We start from the raw sequence: 26497 nt of genomic DNA, 5'->3' as shown, positions 1-26497 counted from the left end.
ATAGTCTCATGTTCTTTCAAGCCTTCTAATTAAATCAAGGAAATGGGATCATGCCAAGCTTCCTTTGTCCTTTTTACTTCTTGTGAAAGTCAAGGGTTACCACCATTTTATATCTGTTATAATTACCTTTAGTGTTATAACCTGGGATGGAAAAAAAATTAGTATTCTCTTAATAGAAGACTTCGCAGATCATGGAGTGGTCTTATAGTCAAGTTTAGTATTTCCAAATCTGCCTAAACTGTACCTAACCTGCTTCAGTACTTTAATCATTACTACACAAAACCAAATTTAAACTATGGAACAAGTTCAGGATTCACCCAGGCAGGCCAGGAGATATTAATGTGTCTGACCACAGAACTTGAGGAATTCCTAGTGCCCCTGCCCAGGAAAACAGGTAAACAAGACTGGGATTTGGCATTGGAAGAGAAGATAGATAGAACTTATTGGTTTAACACATATCTCTCAGGGTAGAGATAATCTGCATAGATCAGTGATGAGCATATACATGTTAACAGCTAAAAGTTTTTGGACTGATGCAGTACCATTGACTTGAAGCACGTGGTTATAGGGTTTTGAAGATAATGGAATTTAAAAGAAGAACACACATTCAAGGACTTTTCTGCAATTTGATCTTTGCCCTGTAGCCATGTAAGCCAGGATACAGTGGTTCATGTCTTTATCAAGCCAAGGCTTTGAGCTTTCATCTCAACTTTCCCCCAAAACTACATCTGACGACCATCAAGAGAGGTGCTACCCATCCACCACCAAATGAACCAGGCAAAACTGCACATTTCTTCACCATGCAGAAAGAGCTCACTAGTGCTTTATACAGCTTTTGGCTACCACCCTTCACCCAACACTGGAGGCCAGAAAAGCAGCAGCAATGTCTTTGGCATTGGGAGAGTGGTTTGTTAACACTCCTACCCAGCGTGAGAGCTTCAGTGGCCAACTTCTGGCAGCTGGATGTGTTTTTAGGTCTGACCAAAGCCTCCTTCAGGCCTAGATTGCCCTCTGACATGATAATTTCACCTGCAGAGTCTTTTTCCATGGTCCAAATTCTGCAGAGGTTGGATACCGCACACAGGGAGAACCATCTCCAACCAAAGCAAGGACAAGGCCACGTGTCCCCACAGAAGGAGAGCGGTACCATTTCTGTAGCACCTGGCCTGATGGTGCCAGGCCTCACCCCCCTACAAAACCAGAACATCTTCAAAGTGACATCTACATTGTTAGAAACAACCCTGGGTTCATTTTACATGAGTGACAATTTTCAAACATGGATCTTTCACCAGAGCTTTGGCTCGCAGGTTTTGAGGGCACCCTTAACGCAGCATTGGAGTATTGAAGTTTCTCTCTAAGCTGTAGCACAGCTTGCAAAAAGACATTTGATCTTTAAATCAGACATTAAGTGATGGAATACCACTACTCCTATCGATATTGTTTCATGTATAAAAAGACAAAGTTTAGCCTTGACATATACTGCTGTATTTCACAGGTCACGCTGGAATAGACCGGATTGCTGCTCGGGAGTCGTGTCTCCGGCATGATTCAGAAGAAATTACAAGACAAAGAAAAGGACAATTATGAAACAGCCTGTTCACATTTCCACCTAACTTATTTCAGGGAGCACCGGGAAGCAAAAGGGCCTAATCATCCTCCCTCAAAAACCCATTTCCCCTCTGGTGAATCTGTAGATGATCTCTGGGCTCCTTTGGTCCCAGGACTCAAAACAGACCATTTCAGCTGAACCAAATTCTTGTGATGAGTTCCATGAGTTAATTACATTTCCATTAGTAAAGAAGTTCTAAAACTTCAATTTCTTTACTGATGCTTTTTTAATCTTGCCAAAATAGATCGGGAAACATGATTTTCTCTCTCTTTTTCTTTATCTATCTCACCCTTATGAGACTTTCCTCCTAATTTTAACTCTCTCAGCCTTTTCATTTCTCCTTAAATGGATATTTCTTCAGCCCTTTAATCATTTTCACAGCCCTCCTCCAAAACTCACATGCCTAAACTGTATTCAAGGATGCTGGTTAGGATGTTTTAGATGGGGAATTAAGCCAAAAAGACAGTTCAATCTCTTAGTCTTCATTTTTTCATCTTTTTTCTTTTTTTAACTAGAAAATAAATTGAGAGCTTAAATTTAAGTTCTTTTAAGTCCAGAACTGAGTTACATCCGACTAAGTATTTCTGGTTCCCAGTTTAGTTTGAGAGCTCTTCAGCACAGGGACATTCTGTAGCTGAAAAAGTCTTCATCTCCTCTAAGGAGTTAATTTCTGTCCTTCACTCCTTTATCTCTACATCACCCCACGGGTCATCAACACATTTCTAAACCCTCAGCCCAAAACAGGGTCCCTTTTTCAGACCCTCACAGGGAATTTTTACATGTTTAATGAGGCAAAACAGGGGAGTCAACTTTAGCTTCTCTCCAGAAATATCCATAAGGAACAGCATTTACAGCAGCTGCAAACAGATTTATGGTATAAGGACAACATGCTGAGAGCAGCCTTCTCCTCTTTGGAGAGCTCCAGGTACAATTTCTGTTCCCACTGAACCACAACACTGCTCCAGTCTCTACTTCTGATCTTTTCCTTGCTTAAATCTTACACAGCCCAACATGAACTGACTTGAACCGAGCCAACAGCTAAACCCATTACTGGCTAAAACCTGGAGTTTAACTTAAGAGTGACCTGAACTTCTTGCTCCAGAGGGATGCTTTTAGAAGTCTACAGCTGATCACAAGAACCACCTACACACACCCCCCTGTAGCCAGCTCTTGAAACCAAGACATCACCAGCACTTACAGAATAAGAACTTCCACTGGAGAAACCTGTTCCTCAATATTCCACCCTGAGTCCACTGAAGAAATAAGTTTGTTTCATTTATTAATCAAGACAATGAAAGGCGGTTTTCCTGACCACCTGGGAAAATAGAGGAGAGAGAAGGAAACAAAACCTTGTATTTATTGTCAGCCATTGATTTAGCTCATGGTGACCATGCCAGCAAAGAAAGACGTCATTTGTAGCTGAAGAGCACTATTTAGGTGGCCATACTCCTTAGTGGAGATCAGGCAACTTTGACACGTGCCAAACATCGGAAGTGGGGTTTCTTTCTCAGCCTGAGCTGCCAGGCTTCCCCACGGCACAGAAATGGCCTTGCCATGCAGCCAGGTGCTCTGCGATGCACACCCTGCCCCATCCATCCTGCAGCCACTGGTAATAAGAACTCATTCAGAGCAGATCATTTCCCTCTATCCTGAATCAGTCAGATCCTTCAGCACAGAAGATCCAAGATAGCGGAGGTTAAGCCAAGCGCCTAGCCTTGGCATTGAAGAGCACCTCCAGGTACCCAAATGCTGAGCCTAGAGCTTGAGTTACCTATGAAGAGACCTGGAGTCACTCATCCTCCTGGTTCCAGCTTCCAGCACAGAAGTCCTGGCCAGAACATCCCACACATCTTGTTGATGGTTCAGCAAGAACAACATGGAAGATGAGTTTTCCACCTCCGTTAAGTTTCCCTCATGTTTTCAGAGAGCCCTGAGAAAGGCAGTGATCCCAAAACACCCAAAACCTTTGGGTAAAGTTGTGGACACAAGGATGTCTGTGCCAATGCGATGCTCTTGCTCCTAGCATTCAGTATTAGATTACAATTAAAACTAGGCTGATTTGCTAAATCCTCCTGCTTTTCAACAATCACAGCCCAGCTCTTACCATCTCAGACAAGCAGGCATTTTGCTGCTTGGGAACCAGGACACAGCAGCAAAAGCACCATTTGAGAAACAAGAGCCTGAGAAATCCTGAACACTCCTCCTCATCTCATCATGAGACAGCACTCAACATCACACGGACGACTTGGGTGGCTTGGCGTTTTCTGTTTTGTTTTTAAGCAGGGAAGCGTTAAGAAATGGAACGTTAGAGCACTTCATAACTGCAGTTTTATTTGTTGTTTTGGTTTCAAATTCCTAGTATTCATACCCAGCTGTAATATCACCTAGGTATGCAATGATTTCCACTTACAGAGAAGAGCAAGCATTCAAGCAGATTTCCACACCACATGATTGCCAGAGCAGGGTCAGATTTTAGGAGCAGATCACAGTGTTCAGAGTCCTCTTCCCACCTGCAGTCTCCACAATTGCCTTTACACGATACAGCTGGTCCACTTGTAAGAGACAATATTTCCCTGCCACCAGCCTCCCTTTGAGAGCCATAAAAAGCTGAAAGTGGTGTCTGGACTCCAGACTAGCGATCCTGCCTGGATTTGTTGAGAAAGCACACTGCCCTTTCGCCTGCGATGGCCACCTTTGCTTACAGCTGCCCAACTTCAAGGCTGAGGAGACATACGCATCCTCAGAGCGCATCCGAGACTCCTCTCTTTGTGGACAAAAAGCTTCAAAGCAGCATAAACAGGCACAAAACACAGTAAGCAGCACAAGATGGAAACCTGAAGAAATGCTTTTGTTTTCTCTCGCTTTAGAGACAAGTTATTTGTCCGTGCCTCAACTTTCTGCCTTCTTGTTGTGCAGCACCATCACCTATCAGTTCACAGACCAGATATTCAATACCTTGCAGTCACTTCTAATAAAACAAGAGAGAAGCACATCAATCTCATTACCTATTTGCCCTTGAGAAGTGCTCTGACCTGAAAGATGCTGTTTGCCACAACCAGAGCAGAGCCGCGCTTCAAGGGTGACTTCTGCTGGGGAATGGCTGTCCCCACCCGCGGGTCCCCTGGGAGTCTGTGACCATCTGCAGCCTTCCTCCAAGCACAGCCCTGGGTCCTCCTCCACTCAGGAGTATCTCCTGTTAATTTACCAGCCAGCTACACAATTACACATCCACCTGCTTAACCCAACCTGTTTCTACCCACCCCCACCAAAATCAATGTACAAAAGCCGCTAGAACTCACATAAAAAGAACAAGCCCTAATTAACACTCCAACAGGCTCAGCACAGCCTGGGACCCCCTTTGCTCCATGGAACTAGCCCAGAGGGAAAGCAAGATCCAGTCTCAAGGAACCTGCTGGCCTGCTGAGCAAAACTGGCTGTAAAAATGCATAAAAGGAAATAGGGACATAGGGTTTAGAGCCCACAAATCCTTCCTCCCTGCCGAGCATCTTCTCCTTTGAAGGAAACTGCTTCTGCAGCTTCCCAAGAGCCCAGATGACAAAAGGACAGAAAACAGAACTCCAAACTACTTTAGACTGCTCAAACCGAGACCTCACATGCCCTTTTCCCTTCCAGTTACTAACCACTCATTTTCTCTGCCTCCAAAACAAAAAAAAAAGGTTACTTTTCTCCCTCCATTACCACCCCCATACACCAACCGGATTGACACTTAATACTTTGCATTCAGGAAAACAGGTAAACCCCCTTCGCCTTGACCAATTTTTTACTCTGATTTAATTTCAGAAGGTACTCTTGGCTTTTCTGAGCCAGCAAGTATCCATCCATCATTAGAGCATAAAAAACAATTGAAAACAAGGATCAGCTCCATTAAAATCTGTAGAGGCTTCGCTCTTAGCATGACTCATGCACAGTGCTAATAGCGATCAGCCTTAGTCCATCACCACCCAGACTGGGTAACCATGCAAAGAAGCTTACTCGTTTTCCTTGTGATAACTAATCAAGATGAAGCTCATCCCTCTTAAAGTATTCATTTTCCCAACTCCTGTTGCTGTTCAGCTTTGCTTTCTAGCACACAAGTGCCAGAAGTCCCATATAGGAAAAGTGGAGAGAAATTCGCATTTCCTTGCTTCTAGACTCTTTAATCCCAGAGTGTCTAGATCTAAAGCTTATAGACAAAGCACTGAGCATGCTGTCTAAAGTGATGCTGGAAGGGCATCCAAGGGTTTTTATTTCATTGTGATTTTGCTTTTCATACTATTATTTTCTGTGGTTATTTGTGGGTGGGAAGATTGAGGTGTTTTGAGGAGTACACAGGAGCCAGCCACGTTGGATCCCATAATTCAGACATCCTAGTCCAAAGGCTTTTGAATGCACAGGAACACGCATATGGAGAAAAAAAAGAAACTACAGTTATTTCTGTGTATTTGACAGCTTTCAGAATCCCAGCCCTAAACCAGACATTCACTTCTCAAATCCTTTCATGGCCACATCACACCCCACACCCTGTCTAGGAGGTACATCCACCTTGAACTGAAAGATCAGAGGTCCAGAGCCTGCTGCACAGAGCAGGTTTGATGGTTTTGATGCCTCCCCCTTTGACAACCATCACCGCAACCAAGGCTGCCGCTGCTCCTCATACACTGCACCAGGAATAGCATCTCAGGCTGCCCACATACTAAGATGATCCCAGTAACTGTAAAGCTAACTTCAAGGATGAACAGGTCTTTATTATGCTACTAAATGAGTTACCTTCCAAATGATTAGCATCACCCGGAGCTAGGAGCGCATTTCTCAGCCCTCCAGACAATCAAGATAATTCGAGCTTTTTTAATTTGTTCCCGACAGCCTGAGACATCAGTAACAGCACAAGAGACTCTGTGCACATCATTTGGCAGTTCCAGGCCTGGCACACGCTGCCTCTGCCAATCCCACCCAGAGATCCAGGCAGCTGATCCAACTGGCTCAAGAACCTACCAGGACTCTTCGAGAGTGTTCAACCCCGGGTGACTGAGAGCCAAAGAAATTAACTCTGCTCGTAAAGGACAGAGCATGATACTTTCAAGTGTTCCATTTATTTTTACCAGTCTTTAGTGACTCTTGGTGTTGAATAACCACTGCACACGATTGTGGTCACTGTATCCAAGATGATACGATAGAACTGGGAAAGGACCAAGCAACAGTACAGGTCAGTGGTGCACTGACAAGCTCTCAGGTCAAGGGAGGTTTGGCAGGATAAATCTGACCAGGAAAATGCTGGAGATTCATAAAACACGCAGGGAAAAAAAAGAATTATTACTGTCCAGACCTTACTATACAAAATCTAGAAAGCACCAATGGAAACCTCAGGTAGCTAGTGATAAAGGGATAAGCAGCACCTTGTGGTATGTAATTAAACCATGAGACCCATTACCCAGGATATGATGAAGCCAAAAGTACAAACAGGCTCCAAAACACAGCCAAGAAGAACTACCCCCTTGGACCACGTAGTTTCAAAGCCATCAGATATATTCTCCTCAAAAATCCCTAGACATCTGAACTTTGGGAATCAGGAAGGTAAGGATGATTTTATCTATGCCTTGTTCTCCATTATTCCCCTTCACAGCTCCAGCTAGAGAAGGTGTTCATAGTTTAGCCCAGTCCAGCAGTTCTTCAGGCTACTGCATCCAGGACACCAGGAGAAATAAATCTTTCTGTGAACTCCAGCAAGAACAGATCTCAAACCTCAAGGTCTTGAATCCAGGCTCATAGCTCCATCCACTGTCATCCGAGGGGTTTGGATGTTGGGATGACTTTGTTCCCAAGACAGCTGTGCCTTTCTGAGGTTTCCATCCCAAGACAGCTTACAGCAACAGAGTAAAATGTCCCTTTGTTCCTCCCTTCAGAAAAGTGCATTAAGACCATATAGTCCCAGGCCAGTTGATAAATTGCATTTCTGTGTGATTTAGAGCTGCTAATGGGTGATGTCATCACAGGAGCAAATGCAATCCCATAAAAATGTGAAAATAGAATGAGCAGGAGCTATAAAATATGTGTGTCTCTCCACAACAGCAACAGGCACATCACAGCAGGGCAGCTTCCCTCAATTCCCATCTACAACTGGAGGAGTTTACAAGAAATAACTATAAAAAATGACAGAGGAAACAAAATCTTTCAAGGAGCAGCAATCCATTATTTTCCTAGGAGTTTCTTAACAGCAAATCCTTGAAAGCAAATGAGAAAAAGGCACCACAACATTGCTGTGGCAAGGAACGGAGGGAGTGTTTTCTAGAACAAACCAAGCCATTTCGGTCCCCTATCTGTTAGATTCCAGTTGAGCTCAATAGGATATTGATCCTGGTTGCACATAACACAGCCCTATTTTCTGATTAACAAGTTCTACTGTCTCCTTTTGACAAACAAAACGTACATCATTGCAGGCAAATATAAAGTAAAAACATATTTATCAATAATCCCAGTGTACAGGCATTGAGTAGCAGAAAAAGGAGTTGGAAAAACAGGTGGAAAGGGTTAGTGCATGATCACTTGAATATTTACGTAAGGGTAAGTTCAATAAATGCAGAGCCTTCCCCCACAGCCTCCTCCGAAACACACCCAGACACTGGCTGCCCTTCCTCCTATGGAAACAGCTAACGGGAGCCAAGCTGCTCTTGGCTTTCCTGGGTTTGAGCTAAAAGCTGAAAATCAGATCAGATTTTCTGACATTCAACATTTACCGTCATAAGAACATGCACTCAACAGGATTAGCAGGTATACAACTCTGTGTGTGGGATCATGAAAAGCATTTTCATCATCTTTCATGCTTACACAAGAATAAAGAGAGAAATCAAAATCCCTCTATAATATTGAAGATCAATGTGAAACCAAGCTTAGAAACCAAACACTGATCGCTGCCTGGGAAATATGAAGTAACATTTTCAAGTAGAAATCTTGCACATATGGCAAAGAAAAGCTTTTGATAGAGTAGTAAAATTATATTCCAAAAACCGATGTCATACCTATCTATAAGAACACAAAGTACAAGCTTAGCACCACCCTTTTTTGTTATTCTCTAATAAATTACAGGACCTCCTTGATAATTTTTTCCAAACGCACAGATCCGAGACTACCTTCCACAAAAACAAGAATTCAGGTCCTACTTTAGTCATCACCTCCCAGCCCCTCTCTGGAGAACGAGCCAGGTTTGTCAGCAGTAAATGCTTTTCCTCAGCAACCTGCCTTTGAAGTCTCAATGCAGAAGCGCCAGGATGATGTTCCCAATAAACAGCCTTGCTCAGAACGCCCCATGTTAGCCGAGTTAGGACAGGCAATGGGCAGATAAAAGGGTTTCTGGCCAGCAAAGGGAGCCCAAGGAAGAGGAGCTCCTGCTTTCTAGCACAGACCCGCAGCCATGCAGAGAGAATATAATAAGGAGCTGAGAAATTCAGAGCAAAACACAACAGGCTACAGAGAAAACACTAAATCAATCCCCTGTGTGAAGCTGCAGATCTTTCAGTGTTATTTCACTGCTACAGGTCCCTCTGCCTCGTTATTGGGTTTGGAAATACAGCCCCAGATTCAGGAAAGCGCTAACCAAGCACGAGTAACCCCGTTATTTTCAGTAGAGCCCCCCAGACACCAAAAACTGGGCCTGAGCTCAAGCGCCTGACTGAATCCAGCCCTCGAATTACAGAATTAGAGGTCTGTGGGTTTCCCCAGTGGAGATGACTCTTGGGCTGGATGTCGATGGGTTTACGCTTTGCCTCCCCTGCGTCGCCTGCCTGGTGGGAAGTCCATGTACAAGACAATTTCAATAGAGCCCAGCCAGCATCACCATTGGAAACCAGCAGCTTTGACGTTAACGGGAATTGTACTTCAAAAGAACACGCATGTTTGCAGATGGCAACAGAGTTCCTTATTACAGCTGTCTAATCAAGCCGATATTCCAGAATTATGCTCAGAGATCAAAGAGCGCTGGAAACAGCACTCACAATAAAACCAGCACCAGAAAGACGCGGGGGTCACGCCTAAAGCATCGCCGATCGGGCTGCGATGCCACGAGCACGAGACGCACACACACATGCAATATCTCAGCTACTGCTGCAAAACTCTGAGCATCTCAGTCACGGCTAGGCAGCTTTAAATAAAAAGTTCTATTTTGATTTTTGGCCTGTGTTTATGATAAAAACCTAAAACATGCCTAAACAAATAGCAATATGGCTGTAATTCAGGAAAGCTTTTATGTGTAATCTTAAGTAGAGAAACGCCGGAGTCAGCTGAATTAAACGTGTACTTGAACGCTTTGCTGAAGGATAAATTAAACCACACGCTCAAGTCCTTTCCAGAATCAAGGCCTTGATTTTATATCTCTATATATATTTTTTAAACATACAAAAGGCCATAGTGCTAACTAGGAATCAGGAGATACCATCAGTGTGAATAATTGTAGCATCTGTGCTAATTCTTTTTCATCCTAGTGCCCCCTCTGCTTCCAAGTATGTAAATCTGATTCTCCTTGTAGCTCCACTGATGTTTCTATTGATTAAATACCCAGCCCCAGCAGCAGGAGAATCAAGCCCTGAATATTTATTTTCTTCCTCACCATACATAAAGAATTCCCTTTGGCCTCTCAATTGCTATATCACATGGTACGCCGAATGCAAATAGAATTACAGTGATAATGTACCTAATGAATACATTTGTATATGTACGCAAGCATCGTCCAAACAGCATCCTACTCTACACCACTAACCAGAGCAAAGAATATGTATGCTTGTCACACAGTAGTAGAGAAGGTGTATGAAATGAGTGCCAGACTGCAGCCTTCTGGGGGGAAAACTAACTGAAATCCTTCCGAGATGAAGGCTGCAGGATCAGGACCTCACATGGACCTTTGGAACGTTTCAGTTGGAGTTTTACAGCACAATTTGTAGGAATTAATGTTTGTGTTTCATAACCTACTAGTATTACATTCATCTGCATAAATAGAGATAGAAACTGCAACAAAAATACTGTAAGCATTTCCAATAAATAAATCAGTGATATCATTTCAAACCAGGGTACAAAACACACAGGTAATATTGTCAGTTCCGTCCTTTATAAGACATGCACCCCCTTTGAATTACTTTTGGAAAAGTTATTTTCTAGCAAGACCAAATCCATTCCTGCAGAAATGTCACTGATTTTAGAGCTGTAATAGCTTAAAAATGGGCTAAATCTAATTTGTTAGCCCACTCCATGTTGACTTTTCAAGTCATCCTGTAATGTCAGGAGGATAGATTGATTTAAATCAGGTTCAAGTACCAGGTGGCAATTAGAACCTGCAAAGTCTGAGAAATGTCAGTAAGCCTCTGGATAAGATATGTACCAGCATATATACCAATAAATAACCTGAAAACCTCTTTTTAGTTGGTTCAAACAACACTTTGAAAGTGACTCGTTCAGCACAATAGCCATTATTCGAAGACAGTAAAGTCAGAAATGCCATTTTCTAGTACTATTTCACCAAAATTGCTCCCACCCCAGCCTACTATTAAAAAACAACACAAATCAAAGCAAAACAAGAGTCCCCTTTAAACGTATGGCACGAGATCACTTACCCTGTGAGGACCACGACAAAATCCATCACATTCCAACCATTCCGGAGGTAAGAGCCTTTATGAAAAACAAACCCCAGAGCGATGATTTTTATACCGGCTTCAAAACAAAATATTCCAATAAAATACGGCTCAGTGTCATCCTGAAAAGGAATAAAAATCAAAGGTATTAAGGAGATCCATGTGCTTCCACACCCACAACAAGAGTCACAAACAACTACATGCACCAACTTCCCACCCTTCCCAGCTCTATGGACACAGCCGAAACCAAACGGTTTAAGCTTATTGGAACTAAGCACAAAGAAAAACTTCTTTATTATTTCCTTGAAGATAAATTTGTTTGGGGTTTTTGTTTTTGTTCTTATTTTATGTGGGTTTTGTTCTGGTTTTTTTCACACTAGAATATTCCATTTGCCCTTATTCTCGTCGTTTCACCCCACACTTTCCACCTTTACTCAAGATTCTAGAGGGAATTTTAACACTGCAATTTTACTCTAAGGGTATATAGAAACTCAAGACATATTTCTGTAGTTATTGACACGGAAAAAGCACGTGATTTCCAATTCATCCAGGAAACTGAAACAAGAGGGTATCTTGGGGAGTAACAGCACAGCAACCTTGCTAACACTGGCAGGAAGTGATTTATTTCTTGTTTATTCCACCAGCTCTTCCTTCACTCTTGCTCCACTATTTCCACAGCTGTAGTTTCATTTGTTTTCCTTTCACTGTGTATCTGATTCAGGAATAAAGACCCATTCCCTTCAGTTAACAGCAAAAGTAGTAAGGTTTGTGTCTCAGGCTCACAGTATACTATGGGATCACAGCTTTGTGTTCTAGACACTGGAGAGAAAAACCAAGCTTAATTTCCAGTTTTACTAGACCTTTATTTTCTGTCTGTGGCACCAGATCTCTCGGTATTCTACTTTACTGATAAGAGTTTCAACACAAATTCAGTGCCAAATGGAAGCATTCACATTTGGAAGATGTGGGCAAGAAACTGGAACAAAGCAAGAGGTGAAAGCAATGAGCATTAGTTTCAAGAACATGTTAATTAGCTTTGGCACCTGTAGCCAATTTTCAAATGTGCCTTAGATCCATGGTTTCAGTTGAAGTCAATGGAAGTAAAACAGCCCTACCCAAAAGGGAAAAAAATACCCAAATTAAGAGTAGAAATCTTTGTTCTAGTGACTTTAGCATTTCTGACCATCAAAGAATTGAGCTGCTGTTTGACACACAGTTGTTTACATTTGGCAATCCTACCAATGACAGAAGGTGATTTTACTTCTCTAATACAGAAAGAACATAAATGTCAAGTCTTGTGGCCACAGAACAAGGAAAGAATCAGTTTGGGTACAGCAATTTATTTTACAAACGTGGCAACTCTTGCTCAGCTGACCCAGCCCTAGCACACAGACCTGTGATTTAGGCACAGTACCTGCTACAGAAAGTCAGGTTTCCACACCAACGTAAGAGCACAGCCCTCCCAGAGAGACTTACACACTTAGACATCGTACCCCTACACACCCCAGTGAACCCAACTCCTCCATATACCTTGTCTTTCATCCTATGTGATATCTATATTCCCCTCCACCTCTCCCAGTCTCACAGCCCCAGCAACTCCACCTCCCTTTCCTCTACAGCTGGGCAAGATGCCCAGTCACCTGTGGGTCACACACACACAGTGGTCAGACAGCAAAACAGAGCAAGAAACCCTTTTGCTGAATAGGAAAACAGAAAAAAATAGAAAACTACACACCAAAATCACACCTACAACCCAAAACTACCTTCTCCTTCAGCCAAGAAGCTGTTTCCACTAACAGCAGCAGCTCCAAGCCCTCTGCCCCTTCCCAGAGCCTTAATGGCACTGCTCAAAAACCACAGTATCAGTACCAGACTGAGAAACCCCAGCTCCCATCTCAGCGCTGTTTACCCACAGAGAAAAAGCAACAAGGCAAGGCCATCAGACCTTCTATGACCTTCAATAGAAATCCTACAATAAGAGTCTTCTTCCAGCAGCTTGCCCACAGCAAGAACCAAAGGAACTCCAGGATTTCAACCCAGGACAGAAAACAGGGGAAAAAAGAAGAGAAGGGTCAGAAATTGTGTGTGATTTGAGAAGAAATTACCTTACTATTCCTCCGCTTTCCCTTATGCACACAGGAGCCTTCTAACAGCCTGGACCGCCTGCCCCTCAACCTTACAACACCTTCTAGTTCAACAAGTATGAAAAAAAAACCTTTGCAAACAAAGGCCCCCTAGCCCTTTCTGTATTTCTATCCCACAACTACTAGCACACCTCTAAAAATAACTCTTCTAACATTAAAAAAAAATACCTTTACCCACATACACTCCTCCTCACTTGGTGGAAGCCTTATATCTACTCTGCTACCCCTCGTTTGCTCAATCTAGGTCAGGTGCCTTGCGATTACAGCTGTCAGCCTTAAAGAGCCAGGCTTCAGGTACTCAAGGGTTTGATAGAAAATACTCTTCCCAAAGCTAAGACTACACAGAGCTCTTAGGAAGTGGGTCAAAGAAGCTCTTGTCAGCTTTTAAGGAAGCAGGAAGGCTCACAGATGGGCTTGGGTATTTATTACAAAGGAAAACGGTTATCTATAGGGTTGGCAGTGAGTAGCTGGGAAAGTAAAAGGGGATAGAAAGAGGATCTCTTCTAAAGCCTATCTAAATGTATGCTAATTTAGCCTAGGAATCAGGGCAGTAACAACAATGGGATGAAAAATAAAGTTTATGCCCCGTTAGGTGGTGGTGCCTGCTGCTGGAAAAAGGGATTTGCATGATGATCTGACAGAAGAAACTGGCAGGCAAGGACATGGGTGATATGCACTGAAATGGCACGGCTGTCACCTCCAAAATCCTGCTGCCAGGGCACCCTGCAGACCCCTTCTGACTGTGCTGCTCATCGGGTTCAAGAGTGGGAAAGCAGGTGACAATGAGTATCAGGGTGTGTGTTTGGAAGGGTGGTGGAGAATCTGGGCAGCAGCCAGAGCTGTGCCAGCAGGTTGTCTGCTGTGGACACAGCAAAGCTTGAGACTGGGCCAAACACACATTTAATCAATATGTTTCAGATCAGAAACAACTTCTGAGTCTGGAAAGTCATTACTATTCTCAGTCTAAGTCCCAGTGTCTTTCCTTGGCCTTTGGATGTGACAGCCCTGATAGGTTTGGGTGTGTAAGGCTTTGTTCATGCAAAGGTTAATATGAACAGCCCACATACGATTGCACAAAGCGCCTGAGGATAGGATAAAGAATTAAATCCATTAGTGAAATGCAAGAGCTGTCATGCTGAATATCTGAGAAAACAGTTATAGTCTGTCCTCACATCAAAATCACCCAGGGGAGCCAGACACTCAGAGTGCGACAGCGGCACACGGATGATCATCCTACAGACCCGCTTGTGTCTTAAACCAGGTGTGCCCCGGGGTGGGGCACAAAATAGATTTTCTGTACCGCAAGTTCTGATATTGTCTCTGTCAGCTGGGACGAATCCATGGTCTACTGAAGCTTCTCATGATAAAGGAAGGAGACAGGGAGAGAACGAGTGTGGCTCAGCCTGGACAGCCAAGAGCATCATGAGCAAGGCATCCACCCGCAAGGCCATCCAGGGCTCGGAAGTGAAGTTCACATTCCCACATTTGGAGTTCTCACTGCAAGGCTCTGGGTCACTCAGTACAACTCCCTCAGCATCTTTTCAGTTGGCATCACTCCAGTGTGTACAAAAAAATGCAATATTTATTAGGACAGAGAGAGGCTGGCTTTACAATCTATTGGCTAAGGCACTCAGCTGAGATGGACAGTAGCAAATTTATAGCATCTCTGTTCTAGTGAATAGTTACTAACGTGAAGTAAACACTCCCAGCAGCCAAAGCATGAAAGACCCTCATCTCAAAGCAGGCAAGAACCTAGGGGGTAGGTCATTCTCCTGCTAGGGCAAGAATGATCTTATTTGTCTTGTCTGGAGAGCAAGGGATTGAAGCCAATGCTCCAGTTCACCACTAAATGCTTTGACCACCGGACTGGTGCTTTTGACCAGAATTTCCATCCTAGAGCCAAGTAATGCCTTTCCGTGTAAAAAACTACATACAGAAAATGGACAGAGAAAGGCTACTTATAATTCAACCATTCTAATTCTTGAAATATTGCATATACTGAGACATCACTTGCTCTTCTCGTGTACTTAATTAACTCTGCTTGACAAGTAAAATGAGTGCAGAAAACAGCCAAGTGAGATCACGCTGCAGGTTCGTATCTTGGGTCTCTGGGGTGACACGTAGAGTAAAACTTTGATCAGAAGACAAAAATCATGAAAACATTCGTATGGACTCCTCCCTCAGGCAATCTTAAGATTTTTGTCACTGTATCTGTGGCACAAAGTATTCGGGCAGATCTGGTTTTCCTTCAACAAGATTTTAATGAACCCAAGAGAAGAAAAGGTATATCCATAAATCATTAACCAAAAAAAGGCCAATTTCATTCCTGACAAAGACAGTAATAAAGCACCTGCTGTTCTGCATGGACTTATCATTTGGCTCAACAAGCCTATAAATGTAAACGTATGGGAACGTTCAGCCATTCTGGTTTAGCACAGATTTGTAACATTTTCAATGAAACCACTTACAGGTTGCAGAAGCAGCAGGAGCATTCTGAGGTTTCACATTGAAAACCAGAAAACAGCTTTTCATATTCACAATGCTTACTCTTCTCAGCTTACGTTGAATGCAGAAAATATTTCATGACTTGTAAAGATTCACAGTGTTATTCTATGATAAATGCCTTTATACTTTAGAGTTACAAATGTACTGTAGTTAAAATGGCTTCATAATATCTTGATCAAAGACAATACTGCACAGCGGTGCCCAGGGCAAAAAAAACGGGGTTAATTCTTCCTTCACCACCGAGGCAGCACCAACAAGGTGGAGACCATGCATGCATTTAACTCATTCAGTTGTCTTACACAATTTGGAGGTAATACCAGTGCCCCCCTTTGGAATGATTTGGGCAGGAACTGAAGGTAGAGGAACATAGAAACAATGTGCTAACCATACTTACTGCTGCTTAAATTTTATTATATCACCCAAAGGTTACCAAGCCAGAACATCCACAAAACTACTTTTCCCCTTCACTAGCTCAAATGTTCCCCAAATCGATCATTACCCTGGGTAAAAACCTGTGCTTTGCCTAAAACCCCAGGCTTCCCTTGCTCGCCAATCCCAAAACATACAAAGGCATGTTTAAGATCAGGAGGATCAACATATATGTGTTTTCTTCAATTTTTCCACATCTCTTGATATTAGGAGTAATTCAAGCAGAAAGAGACTAAGCAAACACAATGTAAGTGGGCAGCCAGCATCAGCAGATACGTTTCCAAGCAGTATCAACTTGCAAACCCTGAAGCTCTTTCTAGATCTACCACTTATACACTTTTTCCTGTTTCTGAAGAATGAGACTGCGAGAGCTGCCCACTGGTATGGACCAACCCGGGAACTGTAGCAACCAGCATTCAGAGGCTCTAGCTTCTGGCAGCAAGCCTAATATTGTCTTTGTTTGCATAATTTAATATCTACATGTAAAACACATACGTATCCATATTTATTTATCCTTTGAACATGCACCAGGATGAATGTGTTTAGGCATGAAAGATGTTACAGATCATTAGCAGCAGGAACAAAATCGAACCAAATATTACCCATTTCTCCTACAGAGATGATAAAGGGAAGAATGATTTTGAAGCTCTTCTTATATTTTCTTTTGAAATAAGGTAATTGGGCTCATTACCATAAAGCCTGTGGGTAAATTATTTTCCTCTCTAAGTTGGTTTCTTTTTTTAAAAGGGAACGGTAATCATTTAAATTCAAAGTTTGCTTTGTAGGGTCCTTGGTATACACTGTAGCAGGAAAATAGCTGAAAGACATATGATCCTAAAAGGTTACGCTGTTCTACCACTTCCTGGGAAAATATCACAGAAGTTCATTTGATCCTACAGATAATTCTGAGCATTTGGCATTCCCTTCCTATCTTGGTTTACAGACAACCTAAGTTTGCTGCTCTTTTAATCATAATATGAGGTCCGTCTCTTCTGCAATTGGGCAGGGCTGGCTAGAGTGATGAAGCATTCTTGTGAAGATGGGATCAGGAGGTTAGAGTTATACTTGTTGTCACCAACTTATTTTTCCTGATTGTAAGGTCAATATCCATTTGTTTACATGTGGATCTTCAACATGAGATACGAGCCCTCGCAACACTGGGTGGCTGACTGCTTTTTGTTTTAAACCAGAAACCAAAAAAAAAGTGAACAAATGAATAAAACTCACCAATCTCTCTGACATAGGTGTCTTGTCTCCATCCGGTAAATGTTGTTCCAGAGCCAGTACAATACAATTGGCTATGATTGTAGCTAAAATCATGTATTCAAATGGAGTGGGGACCAGAAGTTAAAGAAGAAACCAACGTAACACAAAGAGAACCTCATTCAAATACTGTTTCTACCTCAACAGTTACATGAGTTGAGCATTCTAGGATCTCTCGTATTTTTTGAAGACATTTAGTCTCCTTGACTTCCTCAGGTCTTTCTGGGGTATATTTGGAAGAAAAGTAGGAAACTCTCTCTCTTCTTTGAGTGAGTTAGTGATTTAGAATCTGACCTCCTCAAGGAATTTGGAAGCAAGAAAGCAAAAGGTCTAAAGAAAACAAAAGCTATTAATAATTATTACTTTTAGATGAGATTGATAAGCTAAAGTGCCCCAAAATAGATTACACAGCTGAATGCCATCTGCCGATCTGTTCTTCAGAAATTCTGTCGTTTAACTTGAGTGCATAGTGTAAATAAGCAATGGGCTGGAAAAGTTTGATTTACAGCATCTACGCAGGTCCAAAACATGAATTACTGCTAGATTGCAATGCCCGCTCCTGGTGAGAATCAAACCATCAGTGCCCTACCGGGATGTAGGAGAGAAGCGATCTCACGGGAAAGAAGGCTAACCCAACACTAGGTACCACCTCACCTTGTGCCATCATCTCCAGCCCCGAGCCATGCCCAGCTCCTGCGCTCCCAGAGCCGCGGGCGGCAGCAGGGCCCAAGGGCGGCGGAGAGCTGGGCTCAGCACCGCGGGGAGCTCCGCTCAGCACCCTGGACTGCTCCACTCGGCACCCTGGACAGCTCCGCTCAGCACCACAGACAGCGCCCTGCCCCACCCCGGACCGATCGGCTGGTGGCTCTGCCGAACCCACGGACCCGCAGCAATGTGAGGTCCTCTGTCCCCACACTTCACAAGAGAGACGCAGACGAGTGGCCCAAGAGACAGGCGAGGGATAGACTGCGTCTAGCCTTGCAGGAAGCGCCATGCGCTGGCTGCCACCAGGGCTTTGGAGCTTGTTTATTCAGACTTGAATGCAGGGAAGGAGAAATGGATGAGGAAGTAGAGCAATCGCTGTGATTTAGTAATACAGACAGAAAGATAAATATATCTGTATGTTCAGGGGAAAGGAGGTGCATTCACTCTACTGATTTTTTTTTTCCTGTTAGCCCCTCAAGAAGTACAAACTGGGGAAGCCTGATGGGGATCTGGCCTCCGTGGCAATTGGAAGTGTTGCTAGGAGGCTGGGAGGAGGCCTTGCTGTTGTGAGCCGAGGATTAATAGGTGTGTGATATCAAATGAAAATAAAATAACCAGCTCCCTTGAGATCACCAGTGTAAAGCACTCCTATACACATACACGCACACATACACACACGCACACACAAACACTGTGTCTGCTCCCTGGTAACCTCAAATAGTCTGCTTCCCTTTTCTCACAGCTTACAATCCCACTGTGTGCATCATTACAAGCAAAGCCCCCTTCTGATGAAGATCGCTGCAGCTCACTTGGCCTGGGAGCTGGTTCTGAGACAGAAAGCATCTGCCCCTTTCCAATATAGCAGATGATCCCTCTCTCCACTTACTGCCTCCCTCTGCCACAAAGCTTTTCTGGTTTATTTTCATTTTAGTACAGCCTAAGCCTAGGCTACGCATCTAATCAAAGTGACAAGATTCATGTTGATTCTAATGGATTCAGGGGGTAATGCACTAAAAACCTAGCGACAAAGGTTGTATTAATGGGATTTCACAACGTACCTCAGCTATCAAAGTCCCTACTACCAATGCAGCTTTAATGCTAAGGTGTCACCATTTTTAACCTGTGTTCTATTCAGAGTGAGAAAGAAGAGTTGCAAGGTTCTAAGGTGGAAATAAGAATCAGGATTCATTAGCACAAACCTCAGAGAACCCTTTGCATTTGACTTATATTGTAGGAAATGTAAATCTATGCAACCATACATCTCACACCTAAACAGACACCAAAATGCACTGTGTCTTACACACCCCTGGCATAGTCAAAAGCACACTCTGCTGTTCTCACAGAAGCAATTTCCTATGATACTCAGCTACATGGCCGTATGTTATGTCAGACACACGCATCCATGTCACACACACCCATTACACACCCAGGATCACACATGGACATCTACATTAGCACCACACACTCATTCTTAGCTGCCTGTGTTGTCTTTCCCCCAGTCTCCTTCTCCCCTCCCCACCTTCCCCACGGTGCCCACACACCCTCCCTGAAAGGATATGGCCATTCTGTTATTCTCTTGGCGTATTTCCGTATAACATTATCTTCACTGAAGATGAAGAGGGATCTGTTGACTGTGAAGCAGTTCTGTTTGACAGGGATGGGGTTGTAGAGAGCCATAGTCCTGGCCCTCTGAGCCATCGACTGCTTATACATCCTTTGGCCGGCCTGGGGGCCACCTTGCCGGCTGCTCCCTCTTCCAGCCCCGGCCGGCCCTCCACCTCCATAGCGGGTCGGCAGATCATCCCCAAACCGAGCCATTCTCTCAGTGCACGGAGCCGGGCGCTACAATCCAAACTGGCAGCCGAGACGAGAGGAAGACGCATCACAGCGTGCAGCACTTCTCCCTCCGGGGGCTTCAGTTGCGGGATCGGGATTGATAGCAGCCAAATATACAGATTAAAAATTAAAAAAAAAAAAAAAAATATATATATATATATATATAAAATAAAAAAAAAAAAATCTCTTTCCCTTCCTCCACCCCCTTCTCTTCCCCGCCGGGGGTCGGAGGAAGGCGCCGGGGCTCCGCTCACCTCCCCGCACAGGTGCCGGCTCTCCGGCTGGACCTCATGGCCGGGGCGGCGGGGGTTGTGGCCGGCGGGGCGGGCGCGGTCCCTTCCGCGGTGTCCGGCGGGGCTCTGGGCTGGGAAGGGGCTGCGCTGCTGCCGTGTGCCCGCCGCGGGAGCGCTCCGCCGTGCCCAGCCCAGCCCAGCCCGGCCCCGACTCCGGCCCGGCCCCGCCGCATGTGATGCCCGGAGCCAATCGGCCGCGGCGGCTCCGCCCGCTCCAGTCACCGGCACCGGGAGGCGGGCAGGGAGGGAGGGAAGGATGGAGCCGGCCCGGCCCGGCCGCCACCGCCCAAGCCCGATAAATACGGCAGAATCGCGGCCACTCCCCGGGGAAGGAGGGACCAGCCCCCCTCCCCGGTCCGCACGCTGCGCAGGGCTCCGCGGGCGCGCAAAGCCCCGGCCGGGGGTGCCGCTGGCTGGGGGAAACGGGCGAGGCGGCCCCCGCGCCTGCGCGCCGCTGCCCAGATGTGCGCTGCCCAGCTGCTGCACCCATGGGTGCCGCCAGCCGCGGGCTCCGACAGCGCCAATCATCGGAGCTCCTGTCCCCCTCGGCTGTGCCATCAGGAGCCTCAGGGAAGGATGGGGACAATGCGGGGGGAACAGTGTGAAATGGGGGCCCAAGGTGGGGACTGAGGGGCAGACCCCGCGACCACGAGGCCGGCGGATGCAGGTGGAGGGAGGATGCACATCCCAGCACACACGGAGAAAGTGGTGCAGGGCTGTGTGTACACGGGCTGGGTTCAAACAGAGAGCTGCGCCCTTCTGGACAACTTACTTTGTTTCTCCTTGGTTTGAATGACTCCTGCGGAGCACTGGTTACCTTTAATCCTGTATTTATGGATTAAATCCTTTAATCCTGTTTATTCCAACAGCCTCTGTTGCTTCCATCCACCACAAGTCAGAAAGCTGACTCCCCCTTGTTCCAGTGACTGCAGTAGCTGGTGAGGATATGCTGCTGCATTTAGGCTAAATCTGGAATACAAACATTTAACTTTTAGAAGGGACTCTCCAGAGAAGTCAGGGCTGTCAACAGGTGGACATTTTCACTTCCCCCGTAGTAAGAAAATCCTGGACTCCGCTGTGAATGCGTTTTTTGATTTAGTCATCCAAGCTGCCTCAGTTCAAAACCAACTCACCAACTAGGCAATTCTGTACCGATAACATCTGCTGGCTTCAGTAGACAGTGAGAGGGCTGGCAATATCTGCAAATGGCACAAATAAGGGCTAGCAATATTCAAACGGTGACTCTCCAGAAGAAACTGGCTTCTTACCCAAGGGGTTTGTATCCAAAGGGCTTTCTCATGCTGCAGCACAGCCAGAAGATATCCCCAGAGGCTGCCAAGGTGAGCCAGGAGCAGCATGAACTCAAAGAGCAGAGGGAAGCAGCAATGGAGGAAGGTGCATCACATCCGAGTGCCTTGAGAGTCAGACACAGCCATGGCCACCCAGTTTCTGCAAGCCCTGGGAACAAGGTCAGCAAGAAAAAGCTCCAGTCTAGAAGTCCCCTCCCCATGCACATGCATGAATGGTGAAAGAACTTTCCCCTCAATCCCAGTTTTAGATAATTTGCAGAGGAAACTGAATGGAAAAAAACTTTGCCTGAAGAAGGAAGCTGAAGTCCAGAGAGGTGGTGGCTGAACCATCCCTGGAGACATCCCAGGCCAGGCTGGACGGGGCTCTGAGCAACCTGAGCTGGTGAAGATGTCCCTGCTCATGGCAGGGGGGGCACTGGGGGAGCTGGGAAGGGCCCTTCAACCCAAACCATTCTGTGATTCTAAGTCTTTGGGAAACGAGGCCTCACACTTTGGCCACCACAAGGTTGTTCCATCTCCCACTGGCTCAGGATTCCTGTCCCTGGGCAGAGATTAAAAAGAGTGTTTCCTCCTATGAGCCTCCACCCCTGAATTGCTGAGGTGATTCACACAACTGGATCATCAGGGAAAGTCTATCTATTTACTGAGTTAGGAGGGTGCAGGGAGCTCACAGCTCCTGGGCTGAACAGGGTAAGAGAAGGCTCTTTTCTCCTCAAACTTTCCCCTAAAGACATTTTCATTTCAACTTTTCTGCAATGAATTGTTTGTTTCAACTGAAAAGCTGATTTATTTAGTTGTCCAAGTTTTTCACTTTGTTTTTGGTGACTAAAACTAATATATGCTATGGTCTTACGTTTTTCAGTGGAAAAATATGGTTCTTTGTATCAGTAGCCACTAGAAGGGGAAATGCCATTTTCCTTAATCCTCCAGCTCTTCTGATGGAAATCAGCATCTGGAAAAGATAAATACATTGGTTTCCACAAATCTTCATGTCTGCATCCTCCCCCATGCAAGATTGGGGAGAACAGTTCTGAAAAGTCAAAAAAAAAAAAAAAAAAAACCAAGAAAATACTAAAGTGCTGTATTTTGCATCAGATGGTATTGAGAATCAAGTCAAACTCCGATCCTCGCATCCCCTTCTCTCCTCTCAGAGCCACCCAACCACCCCATCTCTCCCAGAACAAACTCCCCATCACGACACAGCAGCCGAGTCAGCAGGCAGGGTGGCGGGGGTGTTTGTGACAGAGAGAAAATGATGCGAGCATGTCATGGGGACGTTCTATTAAACCAGGGGTTGCTCTTTTCCCAGTCTGCATGCTCGGGGTTTGCTTTTTTTTTCTCCCCACCACCACCATAGGGAAGATCACACATATCTTAAGCATTGAAAGCCTTAAAGACAGAGACTGCAATTGCAAGGATTATTTAGCTTTGTGAGTGGAAGCATCAAGATTTACTCGGGCTTTCTAAGATTACAGAAAGAGCAGGGGAGTTAAGAGAAAGCAAAAAATGTAGAGCACTGAAACAGGTCAGACATCTATAATCTACCACTACAGCAGGGCAAAGAGCATTTCATGGCAAATTCTAAAAGTGGATTTAGCCATGAGCAGTTCCTCCTCATAAGCCCCAAAGAGAGAGGTGAGTAAATCGCGCTGCTCGCCAGCACTGGCTGTCTTGGCTTCAACCAGGAGCCCTTTTGCCCCCACCAGCAGCTTTGCCAGGCAACCCAGCATCGCCCTGGACTTTCACCTCCAACCCAAGCACCAAGCCTGAGGCAGGTGACTGGGTCTAATGGAGCAGCACGTCCTTCTGGAAAGCAGCAGCCTGCCTTCTAGAGAAAAGGGTACAATATTACAGGTCTGTGTGTGTCGGATGTCTGGGACACTTGGATCACGGCAAGCACACGATCCAGGGGCATTTGTTAAAGCGCAACATTCGTTTCACCTAGCAAGGCAGCTCACAGGGTGGCCTGAGACAGTCTGCATCCATCCCTGGGGGAGGTTTCTGCTTGAACCACAAAGAACTGGACTTGCAGCTTGCTCTAGTCTGGAGACATGAGCACAGGTGTCTGGGTGAGCTCAGGGCTCACAGAACTGTAGTTGGGCTGTTATTTGCCTCACAAAATTCACAAAGTTGAGGAATAGAGCAGTCACTTGAATCCCACACATCTTGAATGTGTAGACCCAGGCTATTACCAAAGAGAGATGCTCCCAGCAGCATATTTCCTTAAAAAACAAACAGACCCAAACTGCACATCACCTTCCAGCCCACAGCAAAGTCCACAGATCCAAGCCAAGAAAAGCAGCTTACTGAGGCATTGCTGGCCAGCAATTCCTGTTCTCCTCCTTCACATGCTTGTATTTTGCACCAGCTGTGCTAGAGGAAAATCCTGCTGTGATGCAGGTAGAGAAATTTGTTAAAGATCATGCTTGAGTCTGGCAGACAATTGCAGAACAGCATTATGCAAGAGGCAGCAAGGGGAGGGCAATGAAAAAGGTGCTCTGCTACTTTTTATCAAGAATAAAAGCACAAAAGCGTGAACAAAGGAAAAGAGAAGCTTCAGGGAGATACAGCTCTTACTCCTGTGTCATGATCGTGGTATCGTCTGTAATACAAACAGCATCCTAAACCAGTGGGACCAATTACCATTAGCTGCTGTACAAATGGAGAGTAAGAGAGACCCTGTCCCCAAGAGCTCCTTGGCTGGGCTGGGAATATCGATGGCAAAACCGCCCAGGTTGGATTCAACGGGCACAGCAATTCCATCCCTACACAAGGGGTGCCCAAACCTCCAAACCAGCACCATCCCAAGTCCACAGCACCACACAGTTCTCCCAGCCCAGGAGAGCAGACCCAGCTTACTATTTACAAGAGCTTAAGCTAAACAGTCCAAGTGAAGGAAAGGGAAACGGAGGCACAGTGCTTACAGTCACAGAGCAGGTCAGGAGGGAAAATCAGGTACCATGAGTCCCAGCTCAGCATCTTCTCCACATCACCTCTCCACTGTGAGTGAACCCAAGGAGACCAAGAGCAGTTGCACTTGTTCTGGTTTTTTGAACTTAATTCCTTTGTAGATGGACCATGACACGAAACCCAGCAGCCATTCCTTGTTGGTGAAAGAAGTCAACTGTGTTAAGTCTGCTGGCATCTTTGTTTCACATCCCAGGTAGCTGAATAACCAGGCAGTCAGCTCAGAATGTCCTTCAACAAGCAGGACCCATGGCTGAATAATGACACGCTAGAAAATTCACAGCAATGGGCAACTACAAAAAACCCCACAAGACATAGTGAAGCAAGGCTGTCCACATGGTAGAGACAGACAAGAACCCTTTTGTCTGGTGCCTAATGTCACACTTATAGTGTCCCAGCCCCAGTAGCACCAGCACAGTGTCTGCTCTGTGGAAAAGCAACCTGGCTGCACATACCCGCTGCTCATGGCATGGGAACTGTGATAAGGTGGTGGGTAAAAAATACTGGGTTTATGTCAGGCTTAATATTTCTATTCTCTTTGGCATTTCTAAGATTACTTCTACACCATTGCCCTCCAAGACCAACCAGACAGTGGGGCAAGGCAACAACCTCACACCTTCTCTTCCATTGCTGTGGACCTCTACTCAACTGAGGACTTGATCACCACAGAGGGGAATGTGGTGACCCTTAGCCTGTCTGTCAGTACATATCCGTCTATGGTACAAAAATGATTAGACATCTAATCCTCATTAAGATTCAGGTCTGTCCTCTGCTGAGGCTCTTCTGAAAATCTGCCTAGATGCTTCTCAATATGCAGATGTCAAAACACTTTTTCAAATCTGACTTCAGACAAACTAATGTTCAGACTGAGCTCTGGGTGAGCATCACTCTTGAAATCCAAGAATGTGAAGCATCATATAAACTGATAGAGCATCAAGATTGTTCTGGTCCAGAGCAGGAGCTAGATGGGCTGGCAAAGGAAAGTCAGAGAAGTTTGGGCATTTATCAGTCACTTGCCCAAAGGTCAACACAAGTTGAAGACAGCCTGTGTCCAGGTTCCTTTCATGTACACCCAGCAGTGTCTGGACTTGTCCCCCGCAGACATCTGCTGTATATTATGCAAAGCTCCCAGCACACCAGGTGCATGTCGAATCACACTGCAAAACGAATCCCACTGAGACTAGATTACTTTCACCATTATTATTGAATACAGATTGATCAAGGAGCAAGGGCCTATCGTCTTAGTGATGGGCAAGAGAAGCTATTCAGACATAAAGAGATGAAATACAGGGAAATGAATATACGGGGAAATGGCTCCATGTTTACAGCTGCCAAGTTTTGGTGTAAGATGCCCAATGACAAGGGCCCGGGCTCCCAAGGTCCTCTAAAGTTTTGAAGAACAATATTACGCAACGACAATAACATACTGCAAAGCCACTTTCTTCCTCAGTTGTGGGATGGTTGTTGCTGTGACAGTTCATTTTCTAAAACTAAGGAAGATGATGGTTTGATTTGCAGATATCTGCAGCTTCAGTGGGTGTTTCTGCACCTAACATTTGCAAAATTGGTCTCTCATGTATGCAACATCATTAACTACACACTTGCATATGCCATGTGTCTGAGGGAGGATACGTAGGGGAACAGGTAACCTCCACAGTATTTTCATGTACTAGAAGAGCCTTTTCTCTGGAACAGCTGGAAACAGCTGACTGGGCAAGCTTATCTCCCAGAAGGCAACACCGTGAAGCAAAGAAGCAAAATAGAGTAATGACAGTAGCTAAGGTGCTACAGCTGCAATAGGAGACTTCACCTTCATCCTTTAATA

General features: G+C 45.0%; 1 protein-coding gene across 14 annotated transcripts in view; it reads right to left on the bottom strand.

Moving 5' to 3' along the window:
- CACNA1B (calcium voltage-gated channel subunit alpha1 B) overlaps positions 1 to 20712 on the bottom strand; it is a 279142-nt gene extending 258430 nt beyond the window's left edge. For 13 of the 14 annotated variants that reach the window (XM_071817476.1, XM_071817466.1, XM_071817465.1 and 10 more), the window contains exons 1-2: positions 17526 to 17626; positions 11203 to 11342 (exon numbers count right to left, since the gene is read on the bottom strand). In XM_071817476.1, coding sequence (XP_071673577.1) covers positions 11203 to 11342; positions 17526 to 17618 — 233 coding nt within the window. In that variant the 5' untranslated portion in view covers positions 17619 to 17626. Of the gene's footprint in view, positions 1 to 11202; positions 11343 to 17525; positions 17632 to 19824 lie in introns of those variants that run through there. The other variant, XM_071817478.1, reaches the window with a different exon arrangement.
- Positions 20713 to 26497: the final 5785 nt, after the last annotated feature.

The sequence above is a fragment of the Patagioenas fasciata genome, chromosome 20, assembly GCF_037038585.1.
Source record: "Patagioenas fasciata isolate bPatFas1 chromosome 20, bPatFas1.hap1, whole genome shotgun sequence".
Classification (NCBI taxonomy): Eukaryota; Metazoa; Chordata; class Aves; order Columbiformes; family Columbidae; genus Patagioenas; species Patagioenas fasciata.
The sequence above is the reverse complement of the archived record's forward strand: the minus strand, read 5'-3'. Positions and strand labels throughout refer to the sequence as shown.